The sequence below is a fragment of the Euleptes europaea genome, chromosome 13 (assembly GCF_029931775.1).
Source record: "Euleptes europaea isolate rEulEur1 chromosome 13, rEulEur1.hap1, whole genome shotgun sequence".
In the NCBI taxonomy this organism is placed as follows: domain Eukaryota; kingdom Metazoa; phylum Chordata; class Lepidosauria; order Squamata; family Sphaerodactylidae; genus Euleptes; species Euleptes europaea.
In genome coordinates, this window is record NC_079324.1 from 45,974,848 (window position 1) to 45,995,383 (window position 20,536).

Below are 20,536 nucleotides of genomic sequence, written 5' to 3' on the forward strand. Positions count from 1 at the left end.
TGATTTGACAGCACTTAACACACACACATATAAATTAAATGCAGGGTGGAAGGACACCACCTGCCAGCCCCATCTGCAGGTTTAACTTCTACTTTATGTATTTGGCAATGTCTAAATTATGTATGTATGCACAGAATTCAGATATACATCAAATTCATGTGACCTTGACGCTGACGCTACTCTAAATCTGAGCAGCGAGGATCGTGCATCAGTGCCATTATGACTTGATGTCAAGTCAGAGGAAAGGGATTAATCTCACTATACCAAGGGTTGCCGTGGCGTAGTGGTTAATGTCACACTTAGACCTGGGATGATCTGGTTTAAATACCTCCTCTGCTATGGAACCTGGCGGGGTGACCCTGGGCCCATCACAATTCGTTGGTGAAATCTACCCACACAAGGTGGTGGTTGTGAGGATTAAGTGGAAGAAGGGAGAACAAATGTGAAAGGCTGCTTTGAGTTCTAACCAGGGAATAAAGGAGTATTTTTTTTAATGTTTATTTCAGATACTTCTGCAAACGTTCACCTAGGCTGTGTTTTGGCTGGAATTCCTAATTGCCATAGTTACAGAAAATGTACCGTACGGGATACATTCCACTAATCAGATTCTTCAGAATGCAAGCCCTCATTTTAAAGTGGAAAAGTCTTCACTGCTAGGAACCAATCTTCAGCTAGGAACCTCTGCTATAAGACAGACTGGGTTGCAGTTGCTAAATAGGAATAGGGTAAAGGACCAGTGAATACGAAAGTTGAAAGTTTAAGAACTTACAGACCGTAATTTAGATTGTTTACTTGGATGTATGTTTTGAGTTCAGTGGGACTAGATTCAAAGTACGTGTGAAGAGGTTTACAGCCAATCATTAGCAAACCTAACAGCATTCTTTCAGGGCTGGAATCGAAATTTTGAGTGGCTCACTCAGTACAGTAAGTCACCGGTCTGTTGCATATTTCTCTACTATCAGCTAATGTGTCCAAATTCCAATGCCTAGTGATCACTAAAGAGGTCAAGCTGTATCTGAAAGTACCGCTTCAGACTTGGATGGGAACACTATTACACAATACTAGAGGTGCTGGTTGGAATCAACATCCAAAGGTGCTGCTTCTTTCCAGGACTGTGCTCTAGTCTGCCCCTTCTTTGTCACACATCTGCCCTCCATCACTCTCACCCCACAAATATAAGATAATTTCAACCAGAAGCACAAGTGGGTAGTGGTTACTGAATAGATCTGGAGTAATAGGTTACCCAGATGGATCAGTAGGCGACACCAGTGGTGACTTGCCAGTTCCCGGCCCTCAGAACCAAGCTGTAAGATAAATACATCAACTATTGTGCTTCATGGTGACTAACAAAGATGCTCTTTTCACTTCCTGCTTTACAAAAAAGTAGCCTTTGTAACAGGGTCACAACATTAACTTTAAGAAATTATACATGTGCATTAAGTTCAGAGTTCATTTTATACCAGACTATTTTTAAAAGACAAACTTTTAAATAGCTGAAACGGTTAAAATTGAAAATCTGGTTTTAAAAACTTATTCCTTTTTTAAAAACCAGCTTTCATCCACACTAATTGATCAGCATTATGATGACAAGGGTCTGCTAGCTAGCAAAAAGGCAGTGGAAAGACAGTTTCAATTATAATTCCAGGTGACGCAAATGCCCACTGAGGGCTACACCTACAAATATGTTTTGTGAAATCCAGTTTCTGTTTTGTAAAGAAAAATATACAGTCCTCCTTAATGAAACCAAAACACAGTGATAGCATATTCACAGTTCATAAATGAGACACGCAATTAACTCCATCCAGATGTTATAACTATCTGCATAAGAACCTCTCATAATTTTTGAAGAGCAACCTTATTAATGATTTTCCATGAATAATGTTCTTGTTCATCTTAAAAACTGGAAGAAACTGACAATTGAGAAGGACTGGACACACACTACACTATAGCAAAAACTGTTTCCTGAACAAGTGCCACATATCACATATCTACATTATCCTGCAATGTACTGTAATTGTATGTTTAGGCCAATGGTTCTCAAAGTGGGCAGTACTGCCCCCTAGGGATTACCTAGTGGGGCACTAAAAGGCAAGGGGGCAGCAGGGGGGAGCTAGAGGTGGGCCCCTTCAACTGTGTTGTTCACTAATTTACAATAGATCAAGCTATGGCACCATGCTGGCAAATTTGGTGGAAACTATCAGAATTGTTTTCCAGACTTTGAAGAGCTGGTACCACTGGATCAAGTTCATCAGTTCTGTTGAATAAATTTCAACTAAAAAGTTTTAATTTGATTTTGAATAGATGTGCAATTAATTGTGACTGTTTTGAAATTTCATTGTTATTATCTTCTTTAGTGAGTCATGCAAACCCCTATTTTGAATAATGCTTTTTATAGGATAGGGTAGGGGGCTCTGGGGCTGAGTTTGTGGAACCAAGGGGGCGGTGGCCCAAAAAGTTTGGGAACCACTGGTTTAGGCCATGGCTTACAGGAGTCCAAAATAAATCAATACAAAATTAGTATAGACTTCAGTCATTCTGTTTCTGCAGGGAACAATGGGAACTGTAGTTCTGTGAGAAGGGCTAAGGATCTCCAAGAGGATTCAAAGTAGCTTCACTAGACTATAATCCCATGGTACTTTGGGGGAAGCAATTCCACTTAAAACTGGCTGTTGTTTTTTTAAAGCCCAAGTGAGCTTAAAGCCCTTATTTTTTAAAAAAAGCCCTTATTTACAGCCCACCTTTCTCATGGAGACTTAAGGCAGATAACAGAGTACAGAAACAGGGGGGGCGGGAAATGTAATAATGCAGCACAGGGCATTACATGAACAATGAAATAGGACCAGGAATACAAACCTGAATAACAGTGTGAGCAACCATGTAATCATACAGTATAAGATACCCAGTGAATAATGCAAATGAACAATGCAATAGAATTAGGAATACAAACTGAATACCAGTATCAAAGTACTAGAACTAGCAATACAAAATTAAAAGACAATGTGAACAGTAAATTGTCGCTTGCTGTAGTGTAAGCACTGCAAAATGTGGGATTGCAAAGGTACAAGGCAATGCAGTATCCACTTCCCACTCCCATATGAAGGTACCCTTCTGGACCATTCTATTCCACTCAAGATCAATTCCATTACAAGAATGCCCTCCTGAACATTTCGGTATTGCGCATTTTGCAGAATGATAGTACTATGGCAGGCCATTCCATAAGGTAGGAGCCATCACAGAGAACGTACGTGAGCAGGTGACTGCCAGTCTTACCAGTCTGCATGTCAAAAGGTCCCGTTCAGACAACTGAAGCTGCTCTAGTGGAGCACAGTAGGAGAGGCGGACCCCATAAGTACGTGGGATCTAACCGTGAAGAGCCTTGCCAATACCTGATCGGCAGCCATTGGAATGACTGCAGGATGGGTGCGACACACATGTTCTGGCTGACACCTGCTAGTAATCAGCTGGAGCATTCTGTACCAACTGGAGTTTCCAAGTTGACTCCAAGGGAAGACCCATGTAGGGTGCATTACAGTAGTCTAGGTAACCATGACATGTATCCACATGGCCACATAGGTCAAGTCAAGGTACACTAGTAACCATGACATGTATCCACATGGCCAAATAGGCCAAGTCAAGGTACTCTAGGTAACCATGACATGTACTCTAGGTAACCATGACATGTATCCACATGGCCAAATAGGCCAAGTCAAGGTAGGGGGCCAACTGTCAAGCTAAGTGAAGCTGACAGAATGCTTTTTTGCTGCTACACTGTCTTGCTTCTCCAGTAGTAGCAACAAATTGAATATAACCCCTAAGCTCTCAACTGAATGAAAGGATGTCAGTTGGACCACCACTGAAAGTGGGTAGCACAGTGTCCTTCAAGACCTCAGCCTTCCTGACCAGGCTTACCTCCATCTTTACAGGATCCAGTTGCAACTTGTTCCCCCTTAGCCAATTAACCAGTTATACTGGTTACTGGGTGACTATAGTTGGAATCTGAAAAGAGGTTTCCCCTGTTTTAGAGGGAGCCAATAGCACTACCATAATTTACCAACCTTTACATTGCTTACTTTTAATTATGTTTTAGTGGTGTCATCTGAGGGTGCTGAGCACCAGCTAGAGATAGGGGGTTAATCTAGCTGTTCTGATTACAAATGTTCCTAAACACAGAGAATCCACACTACTGGGATTCTATTAGTACCTATATGAAATTGGTGCAGTGTGCATTATAACTCCGCTAATATCAGCTCTTGCAAGCAAACATCGCAGTTACTGAACCTGTGTGCCAACTGAATCATTTCCAAAGCAGTATAACATTACAAGTTGTCCAACAAAAACTGCCCTACAACCACCGTATTCATGAAAAAAGCTAGTAAGCCTCATCCTTTCTGAGAAGCACCCAGAATGATCTTTGCCAAGATATATATCCAAGCCACAAATGAAGAATACCATGACGACACCAAGAGTATATCACAGCTCGTTCATCAGCTGCTGTCACCGACTCTTGCTGTGATACACAAATCACTTGACAGCAGGCATTTGGCTAAGGTGGCTTTAGTGTCACTGGACAGCCAATGTGACAGCAATGGCTTAAGTACCTCAGCAAAGATGGCTTGCAGATTCAAATCGCAGATCTATAGCCTCAGAAATGATTGTCTAATGATTTCTGGACAAGACCATACTGGAAAAAAATTAACTTTCCCCTGAATTAGTCCAATATTTTTGTTGAAGACAGGAAGTATCATTTACAACACACCCTTACCGCATCCTTCTCTTTCCCGTTAATTTTTTGCTTATTGCTAATCTTCTGCATTCATTATTTACAGCCATATACCATTATGTATTAGAGAGAGAAAATCTTTGTAAGAAACAGTGAGAATGAGAAAACTGCCCCTGCTGGCTCAGACCATTCATGTAGTCCAGCATTCTGTCTCCAGCAATAGCAAGCAAGATGCTTCTGAGAAGCCCAAAACCATGGCATGAAGGCAAGAGCTCTTCCCTGTTCACTGTCCAAAATTTGATACTCAGATACAGTGCCTCTGAACATGGAAGGTCTAATACAAGATAGACCCATCCTCCATGAATTTCTCTAATCCTTTTCCAAGCCATTTTTACTCATATTGATAGGAACTCGTAAGTCAACCAATTGTCTCAAGGTAGTCATGATAAAAAAAAAACCATTTCTAAACTCGCAACCATTCCTATAGCTCTTATTAGAACGTTTAATCTGGGCTGTGTTATGTTAAGAGTCAATACTAAAACTCAACACAGAATTCTGGGGAGGATCGTCATCTTGCTGCAGAGGCAGAACTACCACCTTCCAATTCCCGCTCAATACTCTCTTGCCTTCCTCCCCCCCGTCCAAAAAGTGGCACCTGCGAGTAGGAGGACACCACAGGCAGTCAAGAAGCTCCCTTCTAATTGCTGGCCTATTTAAGGTTTGTCCGTGACTCATAACATCGGGAGCCATCATTGGTGCCAGTACAGACACTCAAATTTGGCTTCCAGGCTTCCCTTTTAAGTAAATCATCATCCATGCATACCACTGAAGTCCACATAAGAAACACAGAAACCAGATTTGGTTAGTGGCTCACACTCACTAGAAATGTTTCATAAGCCACATAGCCCCCTCCCCCCTCCAATCTTGAATACATTGAATCACCAAGCAACTAAAGCATCCGCATTTTTATAAGGCCTTACTGTTACTCAAAATGAGCATTCTTCAGCTTGATACACTATGCTCATACTTTCCTTATGAACTCCAGCAGCAAAGAATCAAGGGCCCACCAGACCAGAAGGGGCATCATTATATGACTGACACTCTTCACTGTTCAACCTCAATATTGTTCTACAGGATCTTCTGTCTTCCCAAAGGACAGTCAATCACTACGGACCTCTGCATCATCCATTCTGCAGTTCCAATGCCTCTTTTGACCATGAATTCTGTAAATATCCTGGGATCCCAGTCTCTGTGATTAACCTGAATCACTGGCACACTCCCAGATGAATGAACTCCACACCTCTGTGGCTCTCATAGATCCGTAACGTTTAACAATGTCCCAATCTCAGCCATTTCATATCAATTAAAAACACCTCCACCTTCTGAAACTCCTCTAGGTTTCTCCTAAATCCCCGCAAAGAAAAAAACAGAGAGAAAGAGATATTAAACCATTCACTTTCCTTCAAGATGCAGTGAACAGACTTCAGCCAACTGAGCCTTATCTTTATTCTAGTAATGTAACTTTCAGACTGACATTTCCTTTCCTGTAGTAAGATTAGAGGTTGGGGGGGGGGGGGAACTCAACATGAATCACAGCTATAAAGAAGCCTGAATCATCTTCCTATAGCAGAAAGTAGACCAGGGTTTCCCCCCACCCGACAAGTATACCGAACACTGATTTTTCTCTTATTCATCCTCTACAGACAGCAATTCCTACTTACTCTGATCTGAGGATCCCCAATGCCTTGATGAAAGAGAACCCCACGAACGGCAAATCTTCTCCTGAGAAACCCGCAGGGTTCAGCTGGCACACAGAGGATACAATTCGTGAATTCTTCTCTGGTTCATCGAAATTTGAGGTGTCATCATCAGACTTGATGGTAGGCACAAAGGGGGGAGGAGCTGGTTATTTTTTAAAAAAGAGCAGAAAGAGAGACGAGACAAAAAAAACTGTTAGCTGCAGCTTGCTGTCCAAGTCCCTCTCGTTCAGCATTTTCAATGGCACTGCAGCTCCTGCTTTTAATCTTGCTAACACCAGCAGGCTGAGGCACTGCTCTCCAGCCTATTACAGCAACAAGAGATTAACCCTACAGCTACCAACATGGCTACCATTCTGCAGGCACAGCATCTCTTGGTGCTTCTGAACCAGGTTTGATTTTTTTTTCAAATTGTTTTTTTTTTTAAAAAAAACTGTCATGTTTCACTCTTGTCTGTTTGCAGGGCACTTCTCTCTGTGAGAAGGAAAGATCCATCGCAGACACCTAAAAATACATGACATAAACTGGCAACCCGGTACCTAGAGAAAAGATCGTGCTGAACGGCAGCGGCATCCCCAGTTTGGATTCCAGACCCTTGCGTCCAGTTGCTACATTAATCTTGTCTATGGAAATGCTGCAGCTGCTGAACCACAGCAGTCCTTTGAGAATATACCCTCCCTCACTCTCGGATTACTAAATACCTGATGGGACACCACTGCAGTCTAGCTCCAACGCTACCAACTCTATCAAAAATGCAACAATTTTTTTCTCTCTGCCCCATGACGCCCTGGAAGCTTCTGGTATCCAGCAGCTTAGTTTTCAGCCCTATTTTACATTTTTTACAGCAATCTGAATAAAGCAATAAAACCCCTACAGAGGTACATTTTTTCCTAAACCATGTTCAGCAACAAGATTGTCTGCCGGTCTGCTTGTAAAGCAAAGAGTCTCCCTATTAAAATTATGCACCTTCGCCGGATTCTTTTCTGAATATGCATTTCATCAATGCAAGTCTTCATAGCATGCAAATCAGCCAAGCTTCCTTTGGCTCTATGAAAGAGATATCCCTTCAAGCTGGCTCGCTCATCATCACAAGCTGATGAATGTATAGTGTGCTAATGCCGTTACCATGGATTCCGTATAGATCTCCTGTAGCTGAAGGGATGATGGGAGCTTAAGAACTGGTAACACGTATTACAGCCCCTGCAGTGCAGAGTTCCTGTTCCTTACTCTGTGCATGCTCAGGAGTTTGACACCGCTTCCCTGCGTGCCTGACAGATGCTGATACTTATCTGACTGACACAAGCAGAATGAGTCACTGCTGGAGCTTACGAGCTCCCTCTAGGCTGCCAGAGCCTTTCGCAGCCCAGAGTTTTTAACTCTTTAATGTCCTACTCAGCTGATTTTAAGCCATCGCTAGTGACCAGAATTAATAAGCTTTTAAAAAAGTGTCTTCCCAATTCAAATCACCCTGAACACATGGAAACATACTGGCAGCTTTTCAGAAATCAAATGCTGGCACTGTTTTTAGGCAAAGGGAAGGGAAGAGCAGACTGCTATTCCCAGAGGTTATTGTTAGTTAATATTAAAAAGGGGGAGTAACAATGATTTAATTTTTTAATTGGGGGGGTTAAGCCTTTGAATTAATTTGGATTTTTAAATAAATTCCTAGATTTATAAACAGAATATATAAAAATTAAAATCAATCTCAATCTTTATTACAGCCCACAGGCCATTCAAAAGCAGGAAAAAGCAAACCTCAGTTCCCACACAATATGAAATATATATCAATAAATTTTTGAACTTATTTCAAGCCTGTTGCAGATGTAATATTTCTCTCTCTCTAAACTGTGGTTTAAGTAATTTGGAAAACTCCTTCCTTTCCTCCCCCTTTTCACTGCGGATTATATCAGAAACCAGATTAAGACAAACAATGTTTTTTTTCTCTGTCTGAAGTTTACAAATCAAATTTCAAACCTTGGTTTTAAAACTAGCCATGGTTAGGCATTAGCATCACAGCAGAGATAATGCTACACCATGGTTAAAACACAGGAAAGGAGAGGGATTAAGTGAATCCATGCAGACAGGGCACGAGCCCACAGGGGTGCTTCAGATCATTAAAGGAAATTTGAACAGCACTCCAAGCCCTCTACTAGTTGGTGCTCTTGTATCCCGTCTTCAATGAACTATCCATGGTCCTGACAGCCACCTGCTGCTTACTGGTATACCTCCACACAGAACACGTGAAACTGCCTTATACTAAGTCAGACTATGGGTGCATCGTGGTCACAACTGCCTACTCTAGCAATGGCTCTCCAGGGTCTCAGGCAGGTCTTTCAGGCTGGTCCTTTTCAAGGAAATGCTGAGGATTGAACCTGGGACCTAGATGCTCTCCAAATGAGTCATTGCCCCACCCCATATATATGTATAAACATTTATTCTCCATTTATACTCCATCTTCCCTTGTCGCTCAAGGCAGCTTACAATTCCATGTTAAAAACCTTTACAAATTACAATAAAACGCCAGTTGAAGAAGAAAAGTTGGTTTTTATATGCCAATTTTCTCTACTTTTTACGGAGAATCAAACCGGCTTACAAGCTCCTTCCCTTCCTCTCCCCACAACAGACACCTGGTGAGGTAGGTGAGGATGAGGGAGCTCTGAGAGAACTGTGACTAGCCCTAGGTCACCCAGTTGGCTTCATGTGTAGAAGTAGGGAAACAACCCAGTTCACCAGATTAAAGTCCGCTGGTCATGTGGAGGAGTGGGGAATCAAACCTGGTTCTCCAGATTAGAGTCCACCGCTCCTAACCACTACACCACGCTGGCTCACCACCTGCCTGAGGCACAAACTCCATTAAAAGACCAAACAATAAATTATGCACAACAAAACAGCATTAAACTTCTAAGAACAGCTTCTCCTTCACATCCTCAAGAAGCCTGTTGTACAAGATAGGCACCATTATTGAAAATGGCTGAGCTCCAATAAATGCCAAGCAAGCATTTTTTAAGCAGGGTGATAATGAGAGGGTTGCAACTAGAGACAGGTCCCATCCTGCTGATTCTATTCCTCTAGTGAAAACTTTGTCCAACCAGACAAAAGAGACCAAAACTACTAAAGAGCTACTCCTCTAATACCAATTCTATATTCCAATGAGGAATAAGGATGGAGTGGTTGATTATATCAAAGGCTGCAGAGAGCTCTAACAGTATCAACAGGATTGATAGTCTCAAGTCCAACTTTAAAGAGATTATCCACATGTGCAATGAAAGTTCAGGTTTGAATCCAGACCTGAAACTAAACTGAAATGGATTAATAGCTAGAAAGAGTACTGGCCTCCAGCTAGTGAATCTTCGATGTACTTGCCCATCTTTGGAGCAGAGTACCTAACATATTGCTATTTTATCACCTGAATGGGTGTCTTATACCCTCATTTTCCAGTGCCAGGACATCTGCAAAGAAAAATCCCCACATTAAGGGGATAACCAAGATTTACTCTTGAGCACACAGTTGTATGTGGCTCCTTGAGATTTATACATCACCAAATTCTTCATTTTTGTTACTTACACCAGCATTAACTCTACTTTTGATGACTCCAAAGGCCTTTCACGGTTATCACTTCTTTCTAGGTTTCTTAATCTAGTACAATGGATCGAGTGGCAAAGAAGCTCATTGTGGCTGTTCTTGTAGCATCATTCTGTCTTTCTGACTGATGCTTTGGATATAGATTCTCCTTTCCTGGCAAGGCTGTGCCCATGAAATAACTAAATGCCAGCTTCATCTACTCTTGGAAGTGCAACAATCTGCAAATATAAGCTAAAGCTAAGTTAAATGAAGCTAATATGATGGAATCGTGCACCCAGATAAAAGCCTAATTTGACCCACACTTACCAAGATATAAAGGAAAGGTGGGGAGATGCTTGCCTAAATCTGAATTTCTCTAACAAGTACAGTTCCCAAGGCTTCTCCAATAACCACAGTGGTTTGAAGAACATTGTCAGGAAGAGCCTAGGGTTAATTTTGAAGAATATTCTGTTAGGGGACAAAAATAAAGAGTCTACTTCCAGACAAATAGGCAAGAATATCTCTAATTCATGAGGTAGAAGAAAACAATATTCCTGTATGAGTTGAAGGGCAGTGGGATAAAACTGGGAGAGATGAACTCCTCATTAGAGTCTAGAGGCTTGGGACCTGGGCCAGCAGGTTAGATTCCATATCCACTGTGGAAGGAGGAAGTCCCTGGGGAGCCTGTTTAGCTACAGCTGCTTCTTACATATTTTTTAATATATAAAGATACTCAAATCATCCAAAGGATTGACAGCCATAAGCACAAATCCTAGTTTTCTTAAAAGAGCAGGTTGTAGAAGAAAGCCCATTTAAATATAATAGTGTTAACATACAAAGCATGCATTTGCATTAGTCTTACCTGCAACATGTTTAAACCACATAGAACAATCAGCTAAAACCAGCACATATTTGGGAAGCAATTTTTCATTAATACTTGTTTTTGTAGCAGCCTGAATAACCCTGACTAGCCTGATCTCCGTGGGGAGGAAGGCAATGGCAAAAACACCTCTGCTCATCTCTTGCCTTGAAAACCCTCACCATGCTACTCAGATGCTACTCGACAGTCAGATGCTACTCGACAGCATACAATTATTAAGATTCTTTTTTTGTACTGATAAAAAATCTGATTGTAACAGAATCGAGAAAGATTCATCAATATACAAGGACCACCGCTCAATACCATATCATTGAAACAAAAAAAAATCATTAATCAGAGCAGCAAGAAACCTATCATACACAAAATCCCCATCCTAATTACACGAGCAAAACAGACCACCCTCATTCCACTTACATAATTAAATTCACGATCGCCACCACTTGGCTTATCTAGAACATCAAATAAACCTAAGTTATTTTTGGAACAAGTTATTTTTCCTCAAAAGTATGAAATACATTCAAGGAGAAAAAAAAACCAAGAGCGTCAGTTTAAAATGGAAACCGTCAGCCTCAGCTAGCATGCTCAAACCATAGGATAGAAGTCTGCATTTTCTACATCTTTCAGAGGCAAGTTCTGATAACACCTGGATAGGGAAGTTATGCGTTTTTAATTAACATTTTCCCCACAGACTTCTCAGAATGAATTTCTTGAGTCCGTTATCCTGTAATTTAAAACAGTGATGTCTCAAAGATGCTCATCTGCCACAAAATTATCTTCTATAGATGCATGAGGCAGCCTTACACCGTCAGCTTATCTAGCCCAATGTTGTCTTCTCCACCAGCAAAAACATGGGTTCTATAATGAGTTAATAATTTATAGAATCATAGAGTTGGAAGGGACCACCAGGGTCATCTAGTCCAACCCCCTGCCCAATGCAGGAAATTAACTACCTCCCCCCAACATCCCCAGTGACCCCAACCCTCCCCCCACCATACAGGATTCCACAATCAAAGCACTCCCAACAGATGGCCATCCAGACTCTGCTTAAAGACCCCCAAAGACGGGGACTCCACCACCCTCTGAGACAGTGCATTCCACCGTCGAACAGCCCTCACCATCAGAAAGTTCTTCCTAATGTTTAGGTGGAATCGCTTTTCTCTTAGTTTAAATCCATTATTCCGTGTCCTAGTCTCTGAAGCAACAGAGAACAAGCTAGTTCCCTCATCAACATGACAACCCTTCAAATATTTAAACATGGCTATCATGTCTCCCCTCAACCTTCTCTTCTCCAAACTAAACAAAGCTAACTCCCTAAGTCTCTCCTCAAAGGGCAGTGATGGCGAACCTTTTAGAGACCGAGTGCCCAAACTGCAACCCAAAACCCACTTATTTATCGCGAAGTGCCAACACAGCAATTTAACCTGAAGAATCCCCCTGAAGGAACCATGCAAAATAACAGCGGCGGGTTAGCTATGCACATGCTAATGGCTATGCAAACAGGAACAAAGGAGCAGGCGCGTGGGAGGGGTGGAATTTCTCCTTTTGCTCCGAGACCATGAATAAGCAGTTTTAAAGTTGCATTTTTAAAAAGAGCTTTGAGTAAGCATCAAAACTGACCATGCATAAATGGCCAAACCTCCATATATTTGGAATTAAGGGGCAGATTTGAGCATCCGGAACACTTCCAATTCCCCCCCCCACACACACACACAATGAAGCATAGGGAAATAACTGAAGGAAGTCAGTCAGTGGATAAACTGTGCAGTGATTCATACTGAGGCAAGCTTGGTGACCTTGGCTTAGTCACAACTCTCTTAGCCCCATCTACCTCACAGGGCGTCTGTTGTGGGGAGGGGAAAGTGACTGTAAGTCACATGAACATATGAAGCTGCCTTCTACTGAATCAGACCCTTGGTCCATCAAAGTCAGTGTTGTCTACTCAGACTGGCGGCGGCTCTCCAGGGTCTCAGGCAGAGGTCTTTCATATCACCTACCTGCCTAGTCCCTTTAACTGGAGATGCCGGGGATTGAACCTGGGACCTTCTGCATGCCAAGCAGAAGGTCTACCACTGAGCCACAGCCCCTCCTTGGTTTGATTCTTCCTTAGGTGGCAGAGATAGTCTGTGTCGCGAGACGGACCCTGCCGGGATCCGCTCAGACCTGGCTACCCCTCCCCGACAGGGAGGACCCACCTCTACACGGGGAACGGGGGAGAGGGAGGCGAGAGACTAGGGCGGGACAGGCAGCGGACCCTTCCCACAGCGACTTATCTTCCCCTCAGGAGCCGACCACGGAGGGGAACAGGGACGCCCCGCCGACAGGCCAAGAGAACGGGGGAACGAGGGCCGTGGCCCCACCTACCTCGCCCAATGAGAGGAGACAGGAGAACCCCGAGTCGGCACGGACAGGAGCCAGCAGGAGAGTGGGGAAGACGCCGCCCCCGCACGAGCCGGGCGGCCAGCTAGCCCCAGCGCCGCCACCCAGCTGAGAGGTGGCAGGGCGCACACAGGAAGCGGACGGACGTATGCCGCCTGGTCCTAATAAGGACTCGGGGGCGGGGCTTGGGATGAGGATGGGGGCCTACTTAAACGCTAGAGGGGCGGAGGCCGAGGAGGAAGGCAGACTGAGGTCTGAAGCCTGTGCCTGAACAGGAGAGAGACTGGCTGCATCCGAGGGACTGGCGACGGCTCTGCGCATGCCCACAGAGAGGGCTCGACATGCCGGTTCTGGCACAAGTGCCATAGGTTCGCCAACACGGTCATAGGGCATGGATTCCAGACCTTTGACCATTCTGGTCGCCCTCCTCTGGACATGCTCCAACTTGTCAACATCCTTCTTAAATTGTGGAGCCCAAAACTGGACACAGTATTCCAAGTGAGGTCTGACCAATATAGAATACAGTGATAGTATTACTTCCCTTGATCTAGACACAATACTCCTATTGATGCAGCCCAGAATTGCATTGGCCTTCTTAGCCGCCATATCACACTGTTGACTCATGTTCAGTTTGTGGTCCACTAATACTCCCAGATCTTTCACATGTACTGTTGTCAAGCCAACTCTCTCCCATCCTGTACCTGTGCCTTATGTTGTTTCTGCCTAGGTGAAGTACCTTACACTTCTCCCTATTGAAATCCATTTTATTACTTATGGCCCAGCTCTCCAGTCTATCGAGGTCATTCTGAACTCTGACCCTATCCTCCAAGGTATTAACTACCCCTCCTAACTTGGTGTCAACTGCAAATTTGATTAGCATGCTCTCTATCCCATCATCCAAGTCATTTATTAAAGTATTAAATAGTACCGGTCCCAGGACAGACCCCTGTCGCACCCCACTGGTCACTCCTCTCCAGGATGCAGTTGTGCCATTAATGAACACCCTTTGGGTTCAGTTGGTCAACCAATTACCAATCCACCTAACAGTAGTAGTGAGATCATGGGGGACTTTATCAAAGGCTTTACTGAAATCAAGGTATACGATACAGTGAGGGGGAAAAAGTATTAGATCCCCTGCTGAATTTGCCCGTTTGCCCTCTGACAAAGAAATGACCAGTCCATAATTTTAATGGTAGGTTTATTATAGCTGTGAGAGGCAGAATAACAATAGGAAAAACCCCAGAAACCCAGAAGACAAAAGTCAGAGATTGATGTGCATTATAATGAGTGAAATAAGTATTTGATCCCTTTGCAAAAGATGACTTAGTACTTGGTGGCAAAACCCTTGTTGGCAATTACAGAGGTCAGACGTTTCTTATAGGTGGCCACCAAGTTTGCACACATCTCAGGAGGTATTTTGTCCCACTCCTCTTTACAGATCCTCTCCAAGTCAGCAAGATTTCGAGGCTGATGTGTAGCTACTCGAACCTTCAGCTCCCTCCACAGATTTTTGATGGGATTAAGGTCTGGAGACTGGCTAGGCCACTCCAGGACCTTAATATGCTTCTTGAGCCACTCCTTTGTTGCCTTGGCCGTGTGTTTTGGGTCATTGTCATGTGGAATACCCATCCTCGACCCATTTTCAATGCCCTGGCTGAGGGAAGAAGGTGCTCACCCAAGATTTGACGATACATGGTCCCATCCATCGTCCCTTCGATGCGGTGAAGGTGTCCTGTCCCCTTAGCAGAAAAACACCCCCAAAGCAAAATATGTCCCCCTCCATGTTTGACGGTGGGGATGGTGTTCTTGGGGTCATAGGCAGCATTCCTCCTCCTCCAAACATGGCGAGTTGAGTTGATGCCAAAGAGCTCGATTTTGCATATGTGCTACCCTCTGCAGATCGTTCATATCTATATTTGCAGTTATTGTCCTCACTTGAGGCTTTAAATTGACATCTCGTTCCCCCAGAAGATTGAGTTTAAAGCCCTCCTTATCAGGCTTGCAAGGCTGTGGCCAAACACATTTTTACCTACCTTTGTGATGTGCAAGCCATCTCCGGACAGAAGAGCATTATCCAGGTAGCGTAACCCATGGTCCAAAAAACCAAACCTTTCCTGGCAACACTATCGACGCAGCCACTCATTTATTTCCAGAATTTTTCGTTCTCTTCCCAATCCACGGCCTACTACAGGAAGAATCGAGGAAAACACAACCTGTGCTCCCAGTTCTTTCACCTTTTTATTCAAAGCTGTATAATCCCTTTTAATACTTTCTGGGCTGTGCTGGGCAGTATCGTTTGTTCCCACATGAATAAGAAGGAAGGGATAATGATCCGTGGGTCTAACAACTCTATCCACTTTCCGTCACATCCTGGATGCGTGCTCCCGGCAGACAACACACCTCTCAAGGCAACAAGTTCGGCCAACACACTTTACCCTCTACCCCTCTCAGTAGGGAATCCCCAATAACTGTCGTGAGTCAGCCTGAGAGTTACTCTTCAGAAGAGGCGGCGGCAGAACAAGCCCTCACTCCCTCTGAAGAGATAACACCGGAACAGCAAGACGGGGCCTCTGAGCCAGAAGACTGGCCATTTGAAACAAGAGAACAGGAACAGGGAAGAGAAAGCCTTTCACCTTCAGGGTCTCCTCCACCAGTGGAGAGAAGAAGAGTAAAAGGTAGAATGGCACTGCAGCATAGGAGAAAGTCAGCCCGGCTTTTGGACAAAAGACGTAAGTTGGCGCAGGAGGACTCAGAATCTGAAGCCGACAGTTGAGCTGAAACACTTGGAGAGTCACAAAGACAATATAAGCAAGACTGACTGTTAAGTGCCTCGTGGGAGCAAATGTCTCTGACAACCTCGTCTGAGATTTATCTCTTCTAACCCTTATCTTGAGAAGCTTCATTTGGAGTCCTGTTTGCCATGTTGTTGAACTTCGAAGAAAGCAGTGGCCTGCAGCCAAGACCTTAAGGGCGAGGAGCTCGCGTCTGTATGTGACCTTGTTCCTGAATGGTGAGTGTACTGTTTCTGTGCTTATTGAAGAGCTGCCGGCACCTCCCAGCAAGAGTAAAATATGTGTCAGGCTCTGCTTCCTTCAGCACCAATACATTGCTGTGGAAAGAAGAGACTCAGACCTGCCTGTACACAACAATAACCAACACTCGCCTATTCCTACATTGGAGAGCAGAAGTTTGAGTCCTGTCCTCCACAGGGACCTGAGAGACCAGAGAGGACTGGGCGCTGACCCTTTGTCCCAATGATCCAGGCTCAGCATCTATAGGGAGATTTTGAAACTGATTGCTAAGCAGCAGAGGAACGGAATGTCTCCTGACTTTCCTATTTCTGCGTGTAATATTCTTCCACATGTTCTCCTCCTGAGGTGGGTCCCGCTCCTCACACTGAGTTATTTGACCCTCCTCCTCTTGCCCTAACAAGAGGCTTTCAAGAGTTTGGTCCATGAACTCCTCCCCCTCTTTTATACTCTGCAGTGTAGACAACCGTGCCTCAAGTCCCCTGACTTTCTCCTTACTTACACTTACTGCATGTGTAATTGCAGTTACCCTCGGGTAGGAAAACAAACATTCCACAAACCTTACACATCACTGCCTCCACTCTCTCACCAGCCATTCCGCTTTGATTCATTGCAGACATGGTATGGTTTCTAGCACTCTCCCTCAATGGTAACACTACTAAAAGCTTCACGACACTCCCGGTCTCAGAGGAAGCTACAAATACAAACTTTGTTTCAAGGCCCCCAGACACGACCCCCAGGCCAAGAGCCCTTGTGCTCTCACCCTTTGGCTCATGCCTCTGGCGAGACGCACCTTCTAATGAAGAGCTCTCAGCCCCACCCCTCAAGAGCTTACAGCAGAGGGTGGAGCCAGCAATTCCCCCCCCAGCAATTACACTGCCCTCCTCACTCAGGAATCTGCCACTCTTTAGCAACTCTGGTTCCTGCAGACTCTAGCCCAGGTGCCTCAGGTTCTGTCCCTGGCGAGACGCACCTTCTAATGAAGAGCTCTCAGCCCCACCCCTCAAGAGCATACAGCAGAGGGTGGAGCCAGCAATTCCCCCCCAGCAATTACACTGCCCTCCTCACTCAGGAATCTCTTTAGCAACTCTGGTTCCTGCAGACTCTAGCCCAGGTGCCTCAGGTTCGGTCTCTGGTGAGACGCGCCTTCTAATTTGACAGCCCTGAGATACTTAAGAATTTAGCTTCAATTCAGGCTTGGCTCTAGCCAGCTCTGTCCGTTAGTTCAAACAGAAGAGGGCCACAGATGGTTGTGCAGCCAGTGCCTCAGAGTTTGCTCTGCAAGGGACAGGAGTTTACAGAAGTTGCCTTATATTGCACTAGTTTCAGCCCCTAGCCCCAATCCCCATCACAGAGAACCGCAGACATCACTACACTTTTTTTGGTTGCTGAATCTAGATGATAAGGACTGTTAATACAGTTAAGAAGAGTTAGTTTTTATATGCTTACTTTCTCTACCACTTAAGGAAGAATCAAACTGGCTTCATGGGTAGGAGTGGGGAAACAAATCCAGTTCACCAGATTAGCCTCCACCGCTCATGTGGAGGAGTGGGGAATCAAGGTCACCCAGCAAGCTTCCATAGCTGACTGGGGACCTGAACCTGAGTCTCCCAGATCTGACACTTCAACCACTGCACTACAAGAACCTGGGTTTGGTGTTTGGGGGAGGGAGCTCAAAGAGGACATGATTTCTCCATTCATGGCTTCATAGTCCTTTGCCCTTCCCAACTAGTACAAACTCTGCTCCATTGTAAAGATTTTTTAAAAATTAAGGTAATTATCACAGGGGTTCAATGCCTGGAGGAAAGCAGTTGGCCCCTCCTTGATTATATGATTATGCTAGAAATGATAAATTACCTTGGTTCCAGCATATACACAACTAATCACTTGGTTGCCTATGGTTACTGTTAATGTTCTCCAAGCAAGCAAGCTTTGCAAAATTGAGTTTTTCTTTTAAGCAACAAATAAGTAACACAGATACATCTAGGCAGATGGCTCATAGGCTAGTTACTTTTCTGCTAGTGTTTACTAGGTTTAGTTCTTGCAAAGGATGGCTTACATGTTTTTATTTTGCAGTAGCTGCAATTGGGAAGGATTTCTCTCTCTCAAGTTCCTGAATGTCAGCTGCACAAAGTTCCCCCATAGGAGCTAAACCCAACACCATGCAGAATATTTCAAGTGCAAAGCAAATAAAATCCTCAGCTTTGGTCTTCTGATGCTGTGCAACTGTATACCTGTTAGTTCAATGCAAAACGTCAGGAAAATTCCCTTTCTGAATTAACCTTCTAACACAGATAAGCGGACTAATTTTAACAGCACCATGCTACTTACAGTTATGAATGCAACTCCAATCAACTGTAGAAAAAAATGGATGACAGCAAAGGCCTTCGTAATCAAGTCTCTCTTTCTGCCCACACAATAAACTCTGCACCAGATCAAGGAATTCACTGCTGACTTTCACATCCTCGGGGAACTTCAGAAATCTCTGCAGTTGAAACAAGAATCTTTGTCGGAAAGAAACCAAAAGCCAAGCAAGGCTGTGATCCAAAGAGCTACTTTAGCCAAACCCCAAAGTTCACGAGCGCATGGTGGAACATGCTGCTGCTGTTTAAAACTTAAAAACCATTCCGTCATGCTTTACTGGAATATTTAGCATTTATAGGACATTTGCAGTGTTACAAACATTCCGCATATATCATCACAGAAATCATTACAGTAGCCATAAAAGGAAGGCCAGTAAAGAAGTCCAATAGTATTGTCCAGGTACTGCAGGTGGGGACCATGCCATAAAGCTTTCAAAGCATACAGAAAGAAACCCCATTCATACCTGAAAATTCATTATATTATTGAAGGTTTTAGATGATGTTCCTTCAGTAAACGGGGACTTTCCATAGATCATTTCATAAGCCACCACCCCCAGAGACCACCAGTCACATTCAGATCCATATGAACCCTTGCCATCACCGTCCAACACCTTTAGCATTTCTGGAGCCATATAATCTGGGGTACCCACAGGCAACTTGGCATTCACCTAGAATGTATAAACACAGTTGGCACAACAAATTATCCCAGAGATCAGGGGCAGAATGGGAGGCAAAACAGCCCTGCCCCCCACCGGAAGGCAGAAGGAGCAATCTCACACCAGACAAAAGCTTGCCCACATAGTTCAGGACGGGGGCCTTGGCTTCCTCACTTCATATCTATTTGCCTTGTGGCAGTAACAGCTCCCACAATGCTCGTGGGGGGCTACCAGTTCACAGTGGCAGTGTTCCCCATCCACCACAGGGGACAGACCCCCAGGACTTTCCCCAGTGGGCTTAATGGCAAAATCACCACTGCCAGTGATAATATTCCAACCACCAGTCATTTTTCACACTATTCACAGAGTGCCTGAAAGCAGTTTTTCCATCACACATTAAAATTAAACCTTGTTCACACAAGGTAGTGTAGTGTAGTAGGGACTGCATTGCTTCAGACTGCATGCACACACACAAAAAATCACTCTTCAGAATGCTTTCTTATGTGAGAAACTGCCTGCAAATAGAAAACCAGCAAAGAGAAGGAGGTACAACCTGTCTCCCTAGTGGACTACCTGATTGGTTTGATTTCAGGGGAGGGTGTTTTTAAGGATTTTAATTGGTTATAAAATTTAAAGTGCTGCAAGCTGCTTTAATTACAATTTTCTAGGCAGGAGGGAATAAACATACAAACAAACATTTTCTGGGAGGTGTTTTGGGTTTTTTAATGCAAAGAACATTCAGAGTCGGAATCCACCACCTGGAGTGGTGCAACCCTTTCTTTTGGTTCAGGGGACTCCAACCTTATTACTTATATCATTATACTGCCTCTGTGAACCAAGCATCAATTCATGTGAAGGAAATCAAGGAACCCCTGTACAACCCACTCTTCTGCAACTACAGGGGAAGATCAATAGTGATAGACATGTTTCCTTCAGAAAAGCCTGCCTTCTGTTTCTGTACTCAGTGACAGAGAATCAGCTTTACATGCATATATTTATTTGCTTCATTTATACCCCACCTTTCTCCCCAAGGGGGACCCAAAGTAGCTTATATTAGTTTCCTCTCTATCCTCACAACAACCCTGTGAGGTAGATTAGCCCGAGTGTGCGTGCAACTAGCCTGATACTAAATTACACTGGCTACCCATCCAACTCCAAGCCCAATTCAAGGTGTGCAAGGCTTGGGAGTCAGGT

The 20,536-nt window shown here is 44.0% G+C and overlaps 1 protein-coding gene across 1 annotated transcript in view; it reads right to left on the minus strand.

Annotated features, from left to right (window-relative positions):
• CIT (citron rho-interacting serine/threonine kinase) overlaps positions 1-20,536 on the minus strand; it is a 114,245-nt gene that overhangs the window by 80,897 nt on the left and 12,812 nt on the right. The window contains exons 7-9 of the mRNA XM_056858944.1: positions 19,151-19,354; positions 18,655-18,808; positions 6,442-6,622 (exon numbers count right to left, since the gene is read on the minus strand). Of these exons, the coding sequence (XP_056714922.1) occupies positions 6,442-6,622; positions 18,655-18,808; positions 19,151-19,354 (539 nt within the window). The remainder of the gene's footprint in view (positions 1-6,441; positions 6,623-18,654; positions 18,809-19,150; positions 19,355-20,536) is intronic.